This window comes from Piliocolobus tephrosceles, chromosome 1, assembly GCF_002776525.5.
Source record: "Piliocolobus tephrosceles isolate RC106 chromosome 1, ASM277652v3, whole genome shotgun sequence".
Classification (NCBI taxonomy): domain Eukaryota; kingdom Metazoa; phylum Chordata; class Mammalia; order Primates; family Cercopithecidae; genus Piliocolobus; species Piliocolobus tephrosceles.
In genome coordinates, this window is record NC_045434.1 from 175629449 (window position 1) to 175649781 (window position 20333).

General features: G+C 46.2%; 1 protein-coding gene across 12 annotated transcripts in view; it reads left to right on the top strand.

Moving 5' to 3' along the window:
- Positions 1-322: 322 nt before the first annotated feature.
- The window catches only part of MKNK1 (MAPK interacting serine/threonine kinase 1), a 46084-nt gene continuing 26073 nt past the window's right edge, over positions 323-20333 (top strand). For 2 of the 12 annotated variants that reach the window (XM_023221518.1, XM_026455747.1), the window contains exons 1-3: positions 374-498; positions 10332-10498; positions 18345-18445. In XM_023221518.1, the coding sequence (XP_023077286.1) occupies positions 18430-18445 (16 nt within the window). In that variant the 5' untranslated portion in view covers positions 374-498; positions 10332-10498; positions 18345-18429. Of the gene's footprint in view, positions 519-902; positions 948-3922; positions 4165-5080; positions 5209-10331; positions 10499-18344; positions 18446-19490; positions 19840-20333 lie in introns of those variants that run through there. The other 10 variants (XM_023221520.1, XM_023221524.1, XM_023221511.2 and 7 more) reach the window with 9 other exon arrangements.

A 20333-nucleotide genomic window follows, 5' to 3' on the forward strand; every position in this document is an offset into this window, starting at 1 on the left:
TGTACTCAAGGAGAAACTCTTATGGTGAAATTCTAGGCACTCAGACCTTTAAAGAAATTGTACAGAATTGGCCCCCGTTTTAGAAAAGACTAGCAGCGTTTCCCCACATATAAAAGGCATTTTAAAATTCCTTCCTGGCCTGCAGAAGCGCTCAGTGCATGTTAATGATACCTGCCGCACGCGGCCTCCTACGTTCCCGGGCTTCTCCACCCTCCATTCGGAAAAGAAAGCGCCAGAGGAGCTAAGCCCCACCCACTTGCGAGTAATCTCCCTTCTCCCCGCCTCTTCTCTGTCAGGCCTGCGCAGTTCGCTCAGCTCGAGCCCCCTTCCCCCAGGCGGCCCCGGGTAACCATCAGGGCACAGGCGCAACTCCGCCCCCTCACGCCCTTCTCTGGTCGGGCCCACCCCCTGGATCTAGCACCGCCTCTTCCGCGTTCTCGGAGGAGCGAGCTGAAGGTAGGGGTGCGCGCGACAGCTCCCCGGCGGGAGCCAGCGAAGGTAAAAGCGAGACCTGCGAGGTATTCCTCCGAGCTAAGTGGGGCCGGGGTCTGTGAGTTCGTGTGCCTGGAAGGGGGCAGTCAGGGCCTTCACGGCGGCCCGAGGTCACGACCCGATTCAGCTGCGGAGGGACAGCCTAAGGGGACGCTTTTCAGGACTGTCTCGAGCTGTCTACGACCTGTCGGGGCTCCGTCTGTGCCTGGGATAGGGGCGCGGCCGATGTCCGAGATGGCGCTTACTCTGTGGCCCTTTTGAGACTCAGTCTCTCCCAGGGATCAGGACCGAGGCTATGGCTGGGCACAGGGCTCAGGCAGTCCAGTGTCATGAATAGTTTTTCACATGAGGAATTTGAGAAATCTATGTGCTGCGTTATTTTTAAATTAATTGTTTTCGTTTATTTTCAGTATGTGAAGGCGCCTGCCTGTGTGGGTGGCTGTCCACAGGGAAAGGTAATAAGAGTGTCAGGTGCACCCTGCCTTCCTAGAGAGCTCCAAGCTCCCTGTCAGTGGCAGATCAGAAGCAGGCAGGCTCACAGGAATGAAGTGTTGTTAGAAGTGCTCAACTTCAGGGTCAGGGAGTCCTGGGTTCAGATCTCATCTCTTCCACCTCTTAGCTGTGTGTCCTGGGGCAAGTCCGCTTTCCCCTCACAGAGCTTCACTTTCTTCCCTAGGAAATGGCCATAATAGGGTCCATTGTGAAGGTTGAATAGGATTATATGGAAGTCACCGAGTATGGCACCTGTTATGTAATGGGTGCTGAATACATGGTAGCTGTGATTTCTAGGAGCTCGGTCATTTTGGATTGGGGTACTTTAGAAAGGCTCTGAGAGAAGAGTTGATGTGACCTGGGCCTTGAAGCCTCAGTGGGATTTACAGATGGAACTGACCCTGCAGAATGGGAAGGGCACCACTGCCCATGTGCCAGGCACATGCTGGACAGTAGGTGTAGTGTCTCACTGGATCACCACCCATCAGCCAGGTGATTTCAGCCCACTCTCCTTAGCTTCAGCCCTTCATTAGAGGGCGGCTGGAAGTGATGTGAAGAGGAAATCTAGGGTTGGGTTTTATATGGAACTGAGCCAGCTAGAGGCTTTGGTGCCCCCTCTGCCCATCTGCTCCCCCCTCAACGCTTCTCTGTCTGTAATCCAGAGAGTTGGTCAGGAGTTCTGTTACTCTGGTATTTTGCAGATATTGACAGTTGTGGGAGATGGCAGCTCGGATTGCATGAAGCCAAGCCATGGGAGAGGGAAGCTCTGTGAGCAGGAGCTGTCAGAGCCCAGCACATGTTTAGGAAGTGCATGTGGTCTCCTGTAATGTGGTCCCAGAGTAATTTAACTACTTGGCTCCTTTTGCATCATCTTCATGGGTGCCCCTGTGCTCTTCCTGAGACACTGCTCGGAAACCTTGGTGGGCATCATTGCTTACTGTATAGAGCAGTGGTGTCCAATCTTTTGGCTTCCCTGGGCCACACTGGAAGAAGAAGAATTGTCTTGGGCCACACATAAAATACGCTAACACTAACAATAGCTGATGAGCTTTTTAAAAAATTGCAAAAAAAAAAATCTCAGTGTTTTAAGAACATTTACGAATTTGTGGTGGACCATGTTCAAAGCCATCCAGGGCCGTGGGTTGGACAAGCTTGATGTAGAGTTTGGACAAGTTCCTCCACCATTTGTTCCCAAACTTCTCCCCTCTCTGTTTCCCTTGGTTTTCCCAAACCTGCAACCTGTGGTCCAGTCAAAATAAACTAGTTGTCTCTGTTTCTCCTTTTTTTGAGATGGAGTCTCACTTTGTCACCCAGGCTGGAGTGCAGCAGCGCGATCTCGGCTCACTGCAACCTCTGCTTCCCAGGTTCAAGCGATTCTCCTGCCTCAGCCTCCTGAGTAGCTGGGATTACAGGCATGAGCCACCACACCTGGCTAATTTTTGTATTTTTAGTAGAGATGGGGTTTCGCCATGTTGGCCAGGCTGGTTTCAAACTTCTGACCTCAGGTGATCTGCCTGCCTGTGCCTCCCAAAGTGCTGGGATTACAGGTGTGAGCCACCATGCCCGGCCAAGTCTCTGCTTCTCAAACACTCCCTGCATGTTCCTGCTGGAGCTTTTGCTTATATTCCCTCTTCCTGGATTTCCCTCCTCCTCCTCATCTTTCAAGGTTTACCTCTCATGTGGCCTCCATGGTGAAGCTTTTCTGAGCCTTCCGCTGGATTACTTGTTCCCCTTTCTGTCTTCTGTAGCAGAGGCTGACCCTCTAATGTAACTCTCATCCTAGTCTGCCCAGGGGTATGTACACTCCATATGTACTCTGAGTACGTAGGTGGCAAGGCGCCATGTCTCTTTCCTTCCTCCTGTGTCCAGCATAGGGCCAGCACATAGTAGGCCTCTGCAGTGTTTGTGGTTAAATGAGTCAGTGACATTTTTTATTTACTAGCTTTGGCCCTTGTTTTATGAGCTGTCAGGTTCAGAATGGGACTTTGTGTTTTTCCTCCTCTTTGGGCCTAAGGAGGGCCCTAGTTTAGATTGATGCCCTAATTACAGGCATCAAAAGCAGGAAAGTACAATAGTTCTGCACAAGCAAGGATTCTTCATTGCAGCCATTGTTTTCAGGCTCTTGTCTTGCCTTGACTGTGAGTTTTGTTGGAAGGTAGGTAATGCTCTGTTCAGAGACCTGCACTGGGTGTATTAATAGTACAGTTTAAACAGGGGAAAACTCACAGGTGGTTTTCTAATCAGTTACTCTGCCCTTGGCCTTGGGAAACAGTGGTTCCTCCCATCTGGGGACCGGCAGCTATAAATGCACATTTTCCCTTGCCAACAGCCTCAGCATGTGGAAGAGAAAGTTATTTCTTGATCACAGAAAAAAATATACATGGTTGAAGGTAGAAGGAGCTTGGGAACCAACCATCTGGTTCTGCCACTTTAATTTTATAGATGGGGAAAGGACTTGATCGAGATTGCACAAGGAGTCCAGGTGTGTGGCTCACACCTGTAATCCCAGCACTTGGGGAGGCCGAGGCAGGTGGATCACCTGAGGTCAGAAGTTCGAGACCAGCCTGACCAACATGGTGAAACCCCATCTCTACTAAAAATACAAAAATTAGCTGTGCATGGTGGCGGGTGCCTGTAATCTCAACTATTTGGGAGGCTGAGGCAGGAGAATCGCTTGAACCCAGGAGGCAGAGGTTGCAGTGAGCTGAGATTGCACCATTGCACTCCAGCCTGGGCGACAGAGCAAGACTCCATCTCAGGAAAAAAAAAAAAAAGAGATTGCACAAGGAATCCGTCAGTAGTGGAGATAGTTCTAGAAGTGAAATGTCATGACTCTGTTTTTTCCAGTCTACTTCGTCGTTAAAACAACATCTACCATTTATTGCACACTTGCTGTGTTCCAGACACTGGTTTAAGTGTTTTTAACTCTATGTTATAGCTTGGAAACTAAGGCAGATCATTCAGATCTATTTTCCAATTCCACAACTCTGGATTTTAGTATGGTTTTAATGGCAGTCACCTCCTACCCAGTGGGGTGGAGCAGTTCTCCAAGAGCTTGCTCCCAGATCTCCGTGAGTGAGAAATGTTGTCCCAGCGATGTCTCCCTGTATGTTGGAGAGAGATCCCAAGAAGATTCCAGAGTATATCGGAAGAATGGATGAAAGAATGAAACAAGCCCACGTGAGTATTAGTGGATCTTAGTTTAGGAATATTCATGTACTTCAAAAATTCCCTATTTATCAAGTCAGGCAGTAAATGCAGTTTTAGAATGAACTCAGTCCAGGATCTTTCTGTAAAGATTCCCAGTATAGGATGGAAAGATTCAATTCAATAAGCACATATTGAGCTCTTGCTACGTACAAGACCCTGGTATTGAGAAATATACACAGAGGAAAACAACACATTTTCTGCCCTCCTATAAATAATTGTCTTCTCAGAACCTTCTCCCTCCAGTGTAGTTTGGAAGATAGATAAGTACATAAATAACTGAAATCAGACTGACTATGGTAAATGTAGTAAGGAATATAAACAAAGTGGGAGTCTGGGAGAAGGAGAAATCAATCCCAGCATGATCAGAGGATTCCTGAAGGTGGAGAATTTATGCTGGGCCTTGGAGGGAGTTTATTCCTGGGAGAAGGAACAGCTTGAGCAATGGTTGAGAGGCAGAAATGCACAGGTGTAGGGGTGTGTGTGTGTGTGTGTGTGTGTGTGTGTGTGTGTGTGTGTGTATTGTGGGAAGGGAGAGGAGTTAGTGAGAAGAAGAAATAAGCCAAAGTGGCAGGTTTTGGCTAAAATGTAGAGAGCGGAGTAGGGAGCAGAACACGCATTTATCAAGTGTCTCCTTTGCTTTGTGGCTTGCAGTATGCTGGATGCTTTACATACTATATTTAATTCTGTAATATAGGCCTATTTATCTCCAATCTAAAGATGAAGAAACCAGACCTCAGAAAGATTAAAGTGACTTCCCCAAGGTTAGATAGTTGGTAAGGGCACAGCTTGGTTCAAAACTAGCAGTGCTGAGTTCAAAGGCCCATGTTATCTTCCTTATGCTATGAGATTCCAAATGCCCTGACTGGCGCTCTGTTTTCTCTGGCAGCCGGACGGAGGTTAGACTGGAGCAAAGATGGTCCCAGAATGGGGACATCAGTGAAGAGGCTTAAAACGGTGAATCACTGGCCTAGTTTGGAAGCTGCATGGACTAGGTCTGCTTGATAGGTTTAATAGGTGAGCATTTTGGCAGCACCCACAATGCCATAAATCAGCGCATTGCCATCCTTAGCTAGTAGAATCTTAGAACCAGTTTACAGAGGCTGCAGGACCCTGGTATTTCAGGCATGGATTCTGATGGGAGATTGACAGTTCATTACAAAAGGGTCTGTCGCGGGAGGCAGCCCATTTGGCCCATCCTGTCTCTTCATTTTCTCACCCTCAAATTCAACAAGAGTCTGTAAGTAGGAAAGAGCACTAATTTGGAGTTCAGAGGCTGGCGTTCAAGTCCTGCATCTGCTTATTTTTGTCTAAGAGTCCTCAGTCTGTTTCTTTCCTTTGTTTTTGCTGTCAGATTATTCCCTCCTGCAGCCAGCTGTGGTTCACAGAGTGGTTGGGTTGCTTTCCAGAGCCACAGTTGATCTGGGGAAGCCATGTCAGAAGCTGGAATAACAGTTCCTAGTTATTGAGTGCCTACTGTATGCCAGGCACTGGTGCCATGAGCTCCATATACATTAGCTCACTTCATTCCCATGACAACTCTGTGATGTGGGTGTTATTGCCCCCATTTTATAGATGCTGATAATCAGAGGAGTATTTTGGTTCACTTCTGAGGCCTCAACTCTTGCTAATGTCCTGACTTGGGACTGTATGAGGAAGATCTGAGAATATGAACAGGATTCACAGAGACTAAAGTTTATATTCCAGCGTCTCATCCTTACAGGGAGACAGTAGTTAGGTTTATGGACTCTAGAGTCAGACTACCTGGGTTTGAGTCCTGGCTCTGCCACTTGCTACCTGTGTGACTTGGGCAAGTTATTTAATCTTCCTGAGTTTCTGTTTCTTCGTCTGTAAAATGAGAATACAAATATTACTTACCTCATGGGGTTGTTATGAGAATTGAGATAAAACAGCACAGTGCCTGGCACGTAGTAGGTACTCAATGAATGTGAGCTTTAATTGTAATAATATTAACAAATATATGAATGCCCAGTTTGGTACTGTTTTTATAGAAAGTGTATTTATTAGGGCCATGTTCCCTTCCCCAGCATTGTTACCTTCTCTTTCTTTCCATTGCCCTATCAGGAACCTTTGAGATACTAGATTGTTCCAGCACATGGTTGCAATGCATAACCTGGCAGAAAGTGCCTGTAGGAAATGGGTCAATAAAAATCAGTGCCTCTTTAGAAAATCTTACCTGACTTGTGTTTTCACCCACCTCTCTCCACAGTAAATGGGAACAGAGCAGCATATGTATTCCTTTTTGCACAGCCTTCAACAAAAGTGCCAAGCAAGACACCTCCAATTCACTTGCCAAAAGTTCAATAACAGTATCTCTGGAAAAGTGGTGCCTAATTTGGTTCTTCTTTCTGTCCAGCTTAAACCCTTCAGGCCTTAACTTACTTCTTCTTGTTCCATTTTCCATAAATATGGAAAAGTTTCTTCTGATTATAAAGGGAGGATGAGATCAAGATTTTCTCATGAGAACCTTTTCTATACTTAAAGTCAGAATCCAGTTAGGCCTCATCTTCTTTTCTCCTGGCTAAACAGCCTTGGTCTCTTTAACCTCACTCTTAAAACCTATTTTCCATTGCTTGGATCACATTGGTCATGCCTCTTTTCTTTTTCTTTGATTTTTCTGCTTTGTGGCAGTGACCCAGACTGTACTCGGTCTTCTAATAAGAGTCCAGCTAAAACAGCTTAAGGGAAGAATAACTTCAGCTGTTTCTATCCATTCATTAACAATTATGAAGTGGTTGCCCCGTGTCAGAGCCTCTGCTAGGTGTAGGGGACCCAGAGATAAAAGAGACATAGTCTGTACCCTGTTCCTAGCTCACAGTCTAGGGGAAGATGTGTAATAAAATGTTACAGGTGATTTAATTATGCACAAGTGTGGGAAGCACAGAAGCTTGGTTACTCCAGGGGCAGTGGACACCCATTAGAAGTTTTAGAGCAAGGAAGTGACAGGTCGAGATCTGGCTTTTTGGACCAAGGGTAGAGATACCATAAATGTTAGCCTTACCTGTGCCTCACTGATGTTTTCTTACTTGAAAGTAATGTGATGGATCTTTTGTTGGTATACATGGTGATTTTTGTTTTGTTTTGTTTTGTTTTGGCTCTAAAACTTTTGTAGAAAGTCTAGTTCTTAAGCACTGAAGAAATTTAATTCCCAGTACAGCAAGAAATTCATGAACAATTGAGAGAGAATTGGGTGCCTCACCAGGCCCAGCCTACTTAAGACCCAGCTGAAGGCCGATCAATCCATGTAGGTTTGGTCTGACCATGGTCACCCTTCCCCACCGCAGCCCTATACCAGCAGAAGGTGTAGGAATGAGGAGAGGGCTGCAGGGTCCATCTGCAGGGTCCATCTGGGTAGTTGGTAAAGAATGCTAAGAATCTTTAAGGACTGTGAGAAGTAATTTTTGAGGAGGAAAAAGGGACTAGAGAAATTTTAAATGGTGCCAGAAGGAATTAGGGCTAACCAGGCACTTAGAATCCCGTGGCATGTACCTGAAAACCTCCAAATTCTCTCTCTGCCTTTGTAGTTGCTGTCAGTTTATTCCCTCCTGTGGCCAATTGTGATTCACAGAGTGGCTGGGTTGCTTTCCAGAGCCGCAGTTGATCTGGGGAAGCCATACCAGCAACTGGAATAAGAGTTACTATTGAGTGCCTACTGTATGCCAGATACTGGTGCCATGAGCTATATTAGCTCACTTAATTGCCATGACAGCTCTGTGTTGTGGGTGTTATTGCCCCCATTTTATAGATGATGGTAGTAAAGCTCAGAGAGGTTGAATTTTATGTGCAAGGCTGCCGGGATGGTAGATGGTAGGGGCAGAACTGGAACCTAGGACCTAATGCCCAAAAGCCCTGCGCTTTCTACTTCCCCAGCCTAAGGTGGCTCCATGTGGCGAAATACGCAAAGTCTGTAAGGAATTCTGAGGGTTTTTTTTCTACTATAGGCCAAGGGTTGGCAAACTATGGCCACAGGCCAAACTATGGCCACCACCTGTTTTTGTGTGGATGCAAACTAAGAGTACTTTTACATTTTTACGTGGTTGGGGAGAAATCAAGAAAAGATCAATATTTTATGACACATGAAAATCATATGAAATTTAAATTTCAGTGTCCAAAAATAAAGTTTTATTGACATATAGCTACAATCATTCACTTATATATTGTCTGCTGCTTTCTCTCTACAAATGCAAAATTGAGTCATAACAAAGACCATGTGACACACAAAGCTTAAAATATTTACCATCTGGCACTTTGCAGAAAAAAAATTGCCAACTCCTACCATAGGTAACAAGAAGGGACCGGGTGGGGATCTAAACCTATGACAAGACTAAAGACAGAATGAAAGCTCAAGACCAGGTGTGGTGGCTCATGCCCATAATCCTAGCACTTTGGGAGGCTGAGACAGGCAAATCACTTGAGCTCAGGACCTCAAGACCAGCCTGGGCAACATGGCAAGACCCTGTATCTACAAAAAATACAAAAATTAGACAGGCGTGGTGGCTCGTGCCTGTAGTCTCAGCTACTTGGGAGAATGAGGTGGGAGGATCACTTGAGCCTGGCAGGTGGAGGCTGCAGTGAGCCAAGATCATGCCACTGCACTCCAGCCTGGCCAATAGAGCCAGATCCTGTCATTGAAAGGTGTTCAAGGCTGTCCCTGGAAGTGTGGTCGTCTAAATGAAGAGAGGGAGCATACCCTGAGTTTCCTTAGGCCCTGGAAATAGTTCCATTGGGTTTCAGTTTTGTTTGGGAATGAAGAGCATAGCAAGAAGGACTATCCACTGTGCTAACATCTTTATTGGACAGTAAAGAGATGTTTTGTGTATTAAGTAATTCGTTCAGATTCACTAGGGCCCATTTTTGCCAGATACTATGTTAGATGCTGGTAATGCAAAGATGAAAAAGATATGTGCTTGCCTTTGAGGAGTAACTGGCAGGATGACATGATCTGATAGGGAAGAAGAGAAATCGGAGGAAGGAGGCCGTGGGTGGGGGTTGGACACCAGTCCTGCTTGGGACATGTGGTTGAGGTCATGGTGAAACACACCCAACTTCCAGTTAGAAAACCTTTTTAGAAAGTTTGGCATAAAGGCTCGGAATTCAGAGTTAAGTTGCATTTTCAGGGCTTTCCCACTGAGAAAAGGGGAAATGCATATTTATTTCATAGGGAAGTTGACAAAGCAACTTTGACTTGTGATAGCTAGAGCCATGATGTTAAAATAATAGTGAACATAGAGAAAATGAAGTCATCAGATTGAAAACTAGCAATAATTATGTATTCAACACAAAACCTTGTTCCCATTCATGCCACCTGCTGCTCTCAGCGTCTACTTTATTTTTTGGGCTCTGTTACCTCTTGCCTGTGAGACTTGGACTTGGCCACTAAGAGAGAGAGCCCAGCTCATTTCTCTAAAAATGTGGATAGCAGAGGAGTGCCTCACTCTGTCACCCAGGCTAGAGTGCAGTGGCATGATCTTGGCTTATTGTAGCCTCGACCTCCTAGGCTCAAGCAATCCTCCTGCCTCAGCCTCCCAATCAGCTACAGGTGCGTGCCACCATGCCTGGCTAATTTTAGTATTTTTGTAGGGATGGGTTTCACCATGTTGCCCAGGCTGGTCTCGAACTTCTGAGCTCAGTCAATCCATCTGCCTCCCAAAGTGCTGGGATTACAGGCATGAGCCACCACGCGTGGCCTTTCAACTTTTGCCTTTTGCCTGAGACTTCTCAGAGCAGAGGTGTCTATTTCTATCACCCAGGTCCAGTCACATCTTTTTGGGTCTGGAATCCCATAATGGAAACAGAATCTGAAAAATTTCATTCAGACCTTTGTTAAATCTTCCAATGCTTAATGGCAGTGGGGATAGAGAGGAATTAGACGCTGCCCCTTCCCGAATAATCATTGTTAATAATTTGGCCAGCCTGGGCAACATAACAAGACTCTATCTCTATAAAAAATTTAATTCAAATGTCTGATTTTAAAGATGAGAAATCTGTGATTGCCATGTGTATATCTACTTAGTGGGGTAACTCATAGGTTTGGGGGACATTCAGATTGATCTTTCTCTTTTCTGGTGCTTTTAAAGAAGTCAGCATTTTGATTTCCTTTCTATTTCTGCTTTTTCAAGGTTTCCACGTCAGAGGCCAGTGGAGAACTGAAGATTGCCAGCTACGTACAAAGGCCGTTGAGACACTTCATGTAGCTGGAAGACACCAACTCCCTGACAGGGGCTTTATTTCATTTGGGATTTCAAGTTTACAGACGGTATCTTCCCAAAAGTTGGAAAACCTATAGGTAAGATTGGGTGTACATTTCAGTTATCCTTTTCGATTACTTCAGATTGAAATGATCTGATACATCCAGAGGAAGGGGCAGGTAAGAGACCGTCTAGCAGATCGTGGTTTTCAGCACTTAGTTGGTTAGCTAGGATTAGCGGAGCTGCCCTGGTACAACTCAGATAACGCTTAGTAGGAGGAACACATTTCTACAGAATGACATGGCAGGGGTCATAAGGAAAACATGTAACTAAAACATATTTATTTACTTTTTTTTTTTTTTTTTCCTGAGACAGCCTCCCTCTGTCACCCAGGCCGGAGTGCAGTGGTGCAATCTCGGCCCATGGCAACCTCTGCCTCCCAGGTTCAAGCGATTCTCCTGCCTCAGCTTCTTGAGTAGCTGGGATTACAGGCGTGCACCACCACACCCAGCTAATTTTTGTTTTTAGTAGAGACGGGGTTTCACCGTGTTAGCCAGGCTGGCCTCAAGTGATCTGCCTGCCTCAGCCTCTCAAAGTGCTGGGATTACAGGCGTGAGCCACTGCACCTGGCCAGATCTATTTAATTATGAAATTAAAACTACTTCATAACAAAACAAGCTAAAACACAAAGAAGTATGTGAAGCTCCGCTCTGCCTGGCTTCATACTAAGCAGTGGGGATAGAGAAGAATTAGACGCTGTCCCTCCCCGAATAACCATTGCTAATAATTTGGCCAGCCTGGGCAACATAGCAAGACTATCTCTATAAAGAATTTAAAAATTGGCCAAGCATGGTGGTACATGCCTGTAGTCCCAGCTACTTGGGAGGCTGAGGCAAGAGGATTGCTTGAACCTGGGAGGCGGAGGCTGCAGTGAGCCGAGATTGTGCCACTGTACTCCAGCCTGAGTGACAGAGCAAGACCCTAGCTCAAAAAATAATAATAATTTGAGATGTATCTTTTCAGGTTTTTTTTTTAACTTATATATGATATATATGATGACATTTTGAAGTGTTCTGTGTTACACTGTCACCAGAGGTTTGTCATGCCTGGGAGATTGTGAATAATGCCTCACTTGCAGATTTGGGTCAGACGAGGGCTGAGTGAGAGTGGTTGTAGCCTGATCGGTGAGTTTTCGTAGCCCCTGGTGTCTGTGTCACCCCTCTTCATCTGAAGCTCCCCGGTGGTGCCATTGTCTTTCCCTGCTCCCCATCCCCAGCCAGCTCCACTTCCTGAATTCTCCCCCTCTTTGATGGTCCTACTGTTCTTATGGTGACCTGACTTCGGTTAATAAACATGTAATCATAAGTATATGAGGCCCGCCTCTTCCTGACTGCATACTAGGCAGTGGGGATGGAGAGGAATTAGACACTGTCCCTTCCTTCAAGGAGGGCCATGGTCTTTGCTCCCTTCACCTTCTTCAGTCATTTGGTAGGACTAGGACCAGTTCTGCCTCAATGGTTTCATTCCCTCACTCTGTTACACACCTCACCTCCTCTTCCTTACTCTCCCTGCTCTCCCTGCCTCCATTGTAGGCCTTTCTTGCCCTGCCCAGGGCTGTTACAGCCGCCTCTTTCAGCCCTCACTCTCTAGCCTCCAGTTTGTTCTTCGCATCACAGTCAATTCCATGGCCCCCAGGCACAGCTCCAGTCACACCCAGTCCCTCCCCATCACCTAGGCCAGTGGTTCGCAGCAAACACTGCAGACCATGGGGGGTCCCCAAAACTCTTCCAGGAATCTGTACAGTCAAAATGATTTTTGTAATAGTACTAATATGTTATCTGTTGTTGCAGAGCAACAATGGGTAATACTATTGGTGCCTTGGTCAAGGTGGTGATGCTGAACTGTGCTAGTAGCCATTGTATTCTCCACTGCTCTGTACTCTCAGTTTTTTGTTTTTGTTTTTGTTTTGAGGTGGAGTCTCACTTTGTCACCCAGGCTGGAGGGCAGCAGCACGACTTCAGCTCACTGCAGCCTCCGCCTCCAGGTTCAAGTGATTCTCCTGCCTCAGCCTCCTGAGTAACCGAGATTAGAGACACCTGCCACCACACCTGGCTAATTTTTGTATTTTTAATAGAGACAGAGTTTTGCCATGTTGGCCAGGCTGGTCTCCAACTCCTGACCTCAGGTGGTCTGCCCACCTCAGCCTCCCAAAGTGCTGGGATTACAGGCATGAGCCACCGCACCTGGCTTTTTTTTAATGCCATTTTCACACAAGAATGTCCTTGATAAAGTAGCAAAAATTATCAGTTTTATTGAATTCCGACCCTGAGTATAGATCTCTTTAATATTCTGTGTAACAAAATTGAAATACTCATAAAGCACTTCTGCGGCCAACTAAAGTACAGCACTTGACTCAAGGAAAAGCACGTGTGAGATCCCTTGAATTGCAAGTGGAACTAGCCACTAGTTTCATTTTTCCGTGAAACAATGGCTGTGTTGGGTGCTGAGGCTGGAAGGTAGACAGGGGCTGGGGGTTGGAGAGCCTCGTGGACTGCGTTTGTGCCTGGGGGCCTGAGCACAGCCCACCTTCGTCAGCTTTTTACACGCTGCTCCCCACTTGCATCCAGCCCTTTCCTCCTGCTTGCTGTTTCTTCAGCACACACTTCCTTCTCCCCTTCCATGTCCTTCCTCTTGCTGTTCCTTCCACCAGGAGATGCAGTGACAGCTCTGAAGGCTGCTTGTGATCCCAGAATCAGAACAGAGGGAGAAGATGGACTGGAGTTGTGACCTTTTGTCTCTGGGATTCTCAGGCCCCCAGTCCTGTCTGAGGCCTGTGGGGGATTCCTTGCTGGCACCCTAGCAGGCCTCACCTGCCAGTTTCATTGCAGCGAAGCGAGACGCTGCCACCTACATGCTGCGGCCCAGCCTCCCCTCACACCAGACTCTTGGGGAAGAATACCTTAGCCCCTTGCAGTATCACTGTGAACAGACTGTCCTTTGATTGAGCTGACTTTACAAGTGACTCCTTTCATCCATCATGTGTTAAATCTGACTAGTGTTTGAGTGTACCCTCTCCTTGTCCCCGCATAATAATGATGCCACAAAACCAAATCTTCCCACTAATGGGTCAGGCAGAAGAACGTAGCCTGTACCTGACACCAGAACTGCCATGAAATAACGTGGGTGGACTTTGGTTGGTAGCTCATCTTTCATAAGATGACAAAACACAAAATATAAGGCAAGCTCAGAACAAGAAGAAACTTCTGATGAATGAGGTTTTCGATGAATAGGATGATGATAATGTGGTAATAATGCCTTCATATTTCTGGAAGCTAGGGCAGTGCTGCCCAACCTTTTCACATCATAGCACACGCTGAAAATGATACTGTTCTGCACACCTGAGTAACAGCGAGTGACTGGAGGCCTGATGAGGGGATCAGTATCTCATTCACAGCACATCAGCAGGGAAGCTCTGTGCTAAGGGTTATAAACAAAAGCGTTCTCATTGGTGCCTGGCTACTTTTACTAGCTACCCCCTTCTGCCTTTCAGCATTAAGATTTAAATACGGTGTAATGGTTAAAAGCTTGAATTCTGAGCCAGACTATCTAGATTTAGATCTCAGCTCTGCCACTTACGATGTATGCGACCTTGAACAAATCATTTAATCTCTTTGTACTTCAGTTTCTTCATCTGTAAAATCTGGATCCTTAGCTCATAAAGTTGTGATAATTAAATAAGTTAGTATATGTAAAGTGCAGCATTGGTGAAGTGCTTAGAATGCTGCCTGGCCTACAGTAAGCAGCGCGCGCGTGTGTGTGTGCGTGTGTGTGAGTAATGTCACTGCTAGGAGTAGTCATGTGGACTCTAATACTGCTCCGGCTGCTACTTCAAAGATGTAAGTGTTCTGGGGTCAGTCTCCCCAGGCACCCCCTCATTGCCTCCTCTGTCTCACATTTCTTGGTCTTGGCCACTTCCTTAGAGTGCCCATGACACTTCCTTTCAGCGTCCCTCAGTTCCTGATCATTTTCTGCATTCTCCATTTGTTGTGGAATGCTCAGCTAGCTGATGCCCGAGAAGGGTCGGTAATTACACTCCTCTGCTTGCTCTCACCACTATTTCTTCTCAAGAAAGCTCTTTAGGCTGAGGGAAATCGCTCTTAAAGGTTGGGGAGACCTTGAAAAGAATTCTGAAGTGCTTGGGAGAGGAGTGTGAGCTAAGTTTGCAGAGCTGAGCTAGCCAGCAAAGTCGGATTCTTAGTGGGGAGAGGATCGTCTCTGGTTTCACGCACAGATATGAAAACTGCTGAGTTCTCTGCAGGCTCTTCAAAATTTGGAGTACAGATCTGGTTCCTTTGGGGACAGTGTGGCTCGTAAGACTGTGGAGAAGTAACACAGTTCTTTCAGAAGGTGGGCCTCGAGGTCACCTTCTGGGGCAGAACGGTGGATGGGTATTTGCATGTCAGGACTGTCTGTGCTGTAGCAGGCCTTCTCGGAAGCCTCCCCAAGCCTTCCTCATCTGCTCTGTGAGTTCTCTGTACCTCTCCCCTGCAGGAACCAGGATGATTCTTGGATCTGTATCCTTAACACTTAACATACTTTCAGTTCCATCAGTGCTTGTTCACTAACAGGTTTTTCAAAGAAATGAAATATGCATTCCTATTTTAATGGAGAAAACAAGATAAACACATGCCTAGGAATGGAGACGTTGGCATCGATGACGATGAGACTGCTCGTGAGCTAATGTCATCCCTCCTCCCATGTGCTCTGTGCCCCTGCCAGCCAGAGCGATCACCAATGGCCCCCACTGGCCTCTGGCCCTCCTCCAGGAGGGCCTCAGCCTGACCAGCCCTTCCTTGGTCTGGGACACTCTCTCCCAGGCCCCAGCCTGACCAGCCCACTCATCCCTCAGGTATTGAGGCTTAGCTGTCTTTTCCTCTAGTTACCCAACTGGGTTAGCTTCCTCTCGCCTGCTCCACAGCACCTGGAGCCTCCCTGTCCCAGCACTTGTCCTACTGTGTTGAAATTGTTTTAAGTGTCAGCAGCAGATTTAAACGCCCATCAGGGAAGAGACTGGGTCTTCTCTTGTACTCTCATTGTCTAGCAGCAGATGATCAGTAGGTGTCCAATAAATAGAGTATTACTGAAGAGTAAGTCAGTGGCGCTTTCACTTTTAGTCTCGTATTTGATCCTCACAGCAGCCTTGTGACATGGACAGCCCAGGCCTTCTGCTTACCTCATTTCGTATACAAGGAAACTGATCCTCAGAGAAGCTAAGCAGCTTGCTGCAGTTCGTGCGGTGGAGGAGAGCCATAGCTCTCAGGCTCCAATGTTCAGCACATTTTTTCATTTGTTTTTATAAAATATTTACTTTTAAGAAGTAACATTTTTAAAAAAATAACACTGGTTTTTTTGAATGATTGTGAAATTAGTATCTTCAAGGCACCTTTACTCCTAAAATGTTTCTTTCATCACTGAATGTTGAATTTTAATACAGAGAAATCCAGACACATTTTTAAAAACTAAAATCAGATACCAAATTTCAATATGTATTAGAGAAAGATTATGGTGTACTTTATTTAAAAATAAAACGTGAGTTAAACAAGAATAGCATAAAAAATAAATTTCACTGTATACAAGTTAGAGAATATTGCAAATATAAAGAAGAAAAATAAAAATCACCCCATCACATAGAGAAAACTATTATATATTAGAAATGGTCTGGACTTGAAAGAGCAGCATTGAGTTTGAATCCCAGTTAAACCACTAACTAGATGTTTGGCATTGGGTAGGTTATTTAATCTACCAGCTGCCTGCTCTGAGCTTTCCTTACCTGAAATATGGCAAAAATATTTACCTTTTGAGATTATGATAAGAATTAGAGATAATGTGTACAAAATATCCACATAGTTGTCGCTTTTTAAAATTGTATGTGTATTAGCAGTTTTGTGTATTTCCGTCTAGTCTTTCTACTCTATTGGGTTCATATGTATGCATACATACCTGTGCATATGCATATGTTTTTGGAAACATATTTATATGAAGTATATCTTTGGGTATTTTTGTCGTCGTCGTCGTCGTCGTCGTCGTTGTTGTTATTTGAGACAGAGTTTCGCTCTTGTTGCCCAGGCTGGAGTGCAAAGGCGCGATCTCGGTTCACCTCAACCTCCACCTCCTGGGTTCAAGTGATTTTCCTGCCTCAGCCTCCCGAGTAGCTGGGATTACAGGCATGCACCACCATTCCTGGCTAATTTTATACTTTTAGTAGAGACGGGGTTTCTCCATGTTGGTCAGGCTGGTCACGACCTCAGGTGATCCGCCTGCCTCGGCCTCCCAAAGTGCTGGGATTACAGGTGTGAGCCACCGCACCTGGCCATCATTGGGTCTTTACAACAACCTGTGAGATAGACAGGGCGGGTGTGTTTTTAAACCTATTTGATAGATGAGGAAACTGAGACTCTAAGAGGCACAGTAACTTGGCCTTGGTTCTGTTGTAATATCTGAACCAGGGCTTCTGCCTTGCTCGCCTGATGCCAAGCCTGTGTGCCTTCCCTGTCAGCAAGCAGCCTGCTGCTTCTTCAGTTCCACTTCCACCTCCACTAATAGACACGTGGTGGACCGCTGAGCCATTCCCAAGAGGAAGGCAAGGGCTGGAGGCAGTGGAAGTGCTGGGAGCCTCCAGACCAGTTGGGATCTGCCTGAAAACTGAAAAGTGCTCACTTCCTCCTCTATAATAACAGACACATTGCTCAATCCTATAGCAAGAACCAGGCTTCTGTTTAGAAAGTGAAGGACCTGGCCGGGTGTGGTGGCTCACGTCTGTGATCACAGTACTTTGGGAGACCAAGACGGGTGGATCACCTGAGGTCAGGAGTTCAAGACCAGCCTGGGCAACATGGCGAAACCCCATCTGTACTAAAAAATACAAAAAATTAGACAGGTATGGTGGCACGTGCCTGTAGTCCCAGCTACTCGGGAGGCTGAGGCAGGAGAATCGCTTGAACCCGGGAGGTGGAGGTTGCAGTAAGTCAAAATCATGCCACTGCACTCCAGCCTGGATGACAGAGCAAGATTCTATCTAAAAAAAAAAAAAAAAGAAAGAAAAGAAAAGAAAGTGAAGGACCTTTTGTGTCCTAGACCCTTTTTTGAAAGGGGGTTCATCCAGGAATTAGTAGAATTCCTGAACTGGATTCATAGAACTAAGTAGCCTTACTCTGCATTGTCTGCAGGGCAAAGTTGTACCCATGTTTCTTTCAGGATGTGCACTTGGTACCTGAAGGGCCAGTGTGACATACCCTGCACCTAACAGTATGCATGTCATTTCATATCATTTCCATTTCAGTGCAATTTCTGATGGCTGCTCTGTGTCTGACACTGTGCCATGATCTGTAGGAGAAACAAGTGAACAGGGGACAATCTCTTCCTTTAGGAACACAGGGGAGCACTCAAGGCCAAATAAAATCAGTGCCCTCATGGAGCTTCTCGCAGGGTATTTGGGAGCAGAGGATGGAGCACCAACTACTAGTTCTGCTCAGTAACACCCTCCATTTGCATAGCGCCTAACAGACTTCCAAAGTCTTTGTAGAAACCTTAACTCATCTGGGGTTATCAGGGAGCTGCAAAAGGGTGGGGACTATTGAGCCGGGTTTTGATGACCAAGAAGAATTCCTAGGCCAAGGGAAGCAGGTGAGCTGAGGTGCAGCTTTACTGTAGGGGGATCCCACTCCCTGAGGCAGCATTTATTCCGTGAGTGTGTGCCTGATGAATTAAGGCCCCACAAACCTGCTAGTGGACTCTGTGATGAAAACTGTTTGTGGCCAGGCTCCACATGGGCAACTAGCAACCCTTTGGTGAGATTGTGACACCTCTCTCTTCCCCCTTTGTAACCAGGGAAACTAAGCATGTTTCTTTCACTTCACCCATCTTCCTACATTTTTTCCTTCCTAGTTTCAGAAACAACTCTCCAAGTTCCGTTTCCAAGGAAAGTCTTAACCATTTGTCCCTTCTGGCGTACCCTCTTTCATTGAAATCCATGCAGAATATACCAGGTACTCTATCTCTGTGTGTGTGTGAAGCCATAAAATCTAATATTACGTGTGTGGCAGTGCTCTGAGGTATGCTTCTCGCACAAGAGGCTCCCTCAGCCCTGCTGCGGTAAAGACCAAGTATAAATTGTCGCTAACAGGGTTTTCTCATTAAAGTCATGTGCCTGAGTGTCCCCTGTGAATTATAATGCCTCCAGTCCTCTTGCTGCTCCTCTGCTCTGCCTGCCTTTTGGCTGTGTTGCTTGTCCTGGGGCCCTCCATCAGAGTGTGGACAGAGGAAAGAGAAAGAGCTGAAACCCAAATCTGTTTCCTCTGCACTGGGCCTGCGGTGCTGATGAGAAAATAGATGCGGACACGGGTTGCCTCTGGACTGCACTCAAGGTCAGGGCAAGAGAGAGAGACAGTGGTTCCTCCTTCTCAGCCTGCTGCCCCGATGGCCAGCACCCCCTCCCTGAGCGCCTGAAGATAAGTGACCCTGCGTTTTATTTCTGCTGAATTTCCCACTGTGTCATACATTTGAGCAGCTTTTTTCGTTTTAATTTACCTTGGTGAGGGTGGGTGTTGAGGTGCTGATTTTTTTTTTTTTTTTTTTTTTTTTGAGACAGAATCTTGCTCTGTCACCCAGGCTGGGGTGCAATGGTGTGATCTTGGCTCACCGCAACCTCCGCCTCCCAGGTTCAAGCGATTCTCCTGCCTCACCCTCCCAAGTAGCTGGCACTGTACAGGCACCTGCCACCATGGCTGGCTAATTTTTGTATTTTTAGTAGAGACAGGGTTTCACCATGTTGGCCAAGATGGTTTCGAACTTCTGACCTCAAGTGATCTGCCCGCCTCGGCCTCCCAAAGTGCTGGGATTATAGGCGTGAGCCACGGTGCCCAGCCAGATGTTTAATTCTTGGAATTCATAGGGTGTTGCCGTCCCCAGATATATCTTGGTGTTTGAAGCTCTTGGCTACAGTGGTATTTTGAGATCCTCTGTGGATTTCTTTTATCCATGTGTTTATCTGTTCCCCATTCTAAACTATAATTAAAAATGTGCTGTCATCAGATCCCCGAAATGGATGGAAGAATGCGCCTAAATTGAGCTATCAGACACTTGGCTGCGTAACCGTGCTGTCTGGATTGTGGTGTTGAAAGTGCCGTCCTGTGTGCTTTCTCCTGATGGCTGTCATGTACTTGCCTCTGAGAACAGTGTATGGACCTGCCTGGGCACTAACCAGTCTTCCTAGCAGAATTGCTCTTTCTCTGGTCGTATACCGCCGGATCCTCTGAGAAGAGAGTGGGCCTTTCCCCTCAATGGGTGAGGAGCCAGCTTCCATTTTAAAAGCTCTCAGAAAAAAAAAGAAGAAAAAAAAAAAAAAACAACACCAACAACCGAGAGCCTGTGTTTATTGAAGGTTGGTCTAAAAGTCTCTCACGTCGTATACCCCATCAGCACTCGAGTGCCTCTATTTCAGAAGGATGTAAAGGTTTAATCACCCTGGTGGGGATTTAGACCCAGAGACTTCAGAGAAATCTTATTATTTCTAACTGCAGGCAAAGAGTATTAAGGCTCCACTCTGGATCAGGGGCATGACATGTTCTATAAGTAATTTATCTTTAACAGGGAAAGGCCCATACTAGAGTGTCTTGGAAACAGGACTGTGATTGGGCACTGGTTCACTGTTCCTTCTTTTCTCTTTCCCATCTCAGTGTCCTGCTTATTCTTTCCATCCGACCTTTTTCTGCCCAATCTGTGCAGTGTCTGAATGCCTGCCTGACAAATCCTCCCTTTAAGATGGGGAGCCAGGTACTTGCCAATGAGAGATAATAAGGTTTTTTGCAATAAGTGACCTCATCCAGCAGCTTGGCGCAGACCTGTCAACTGCCGACTTCTGAATGGGCCTTACCT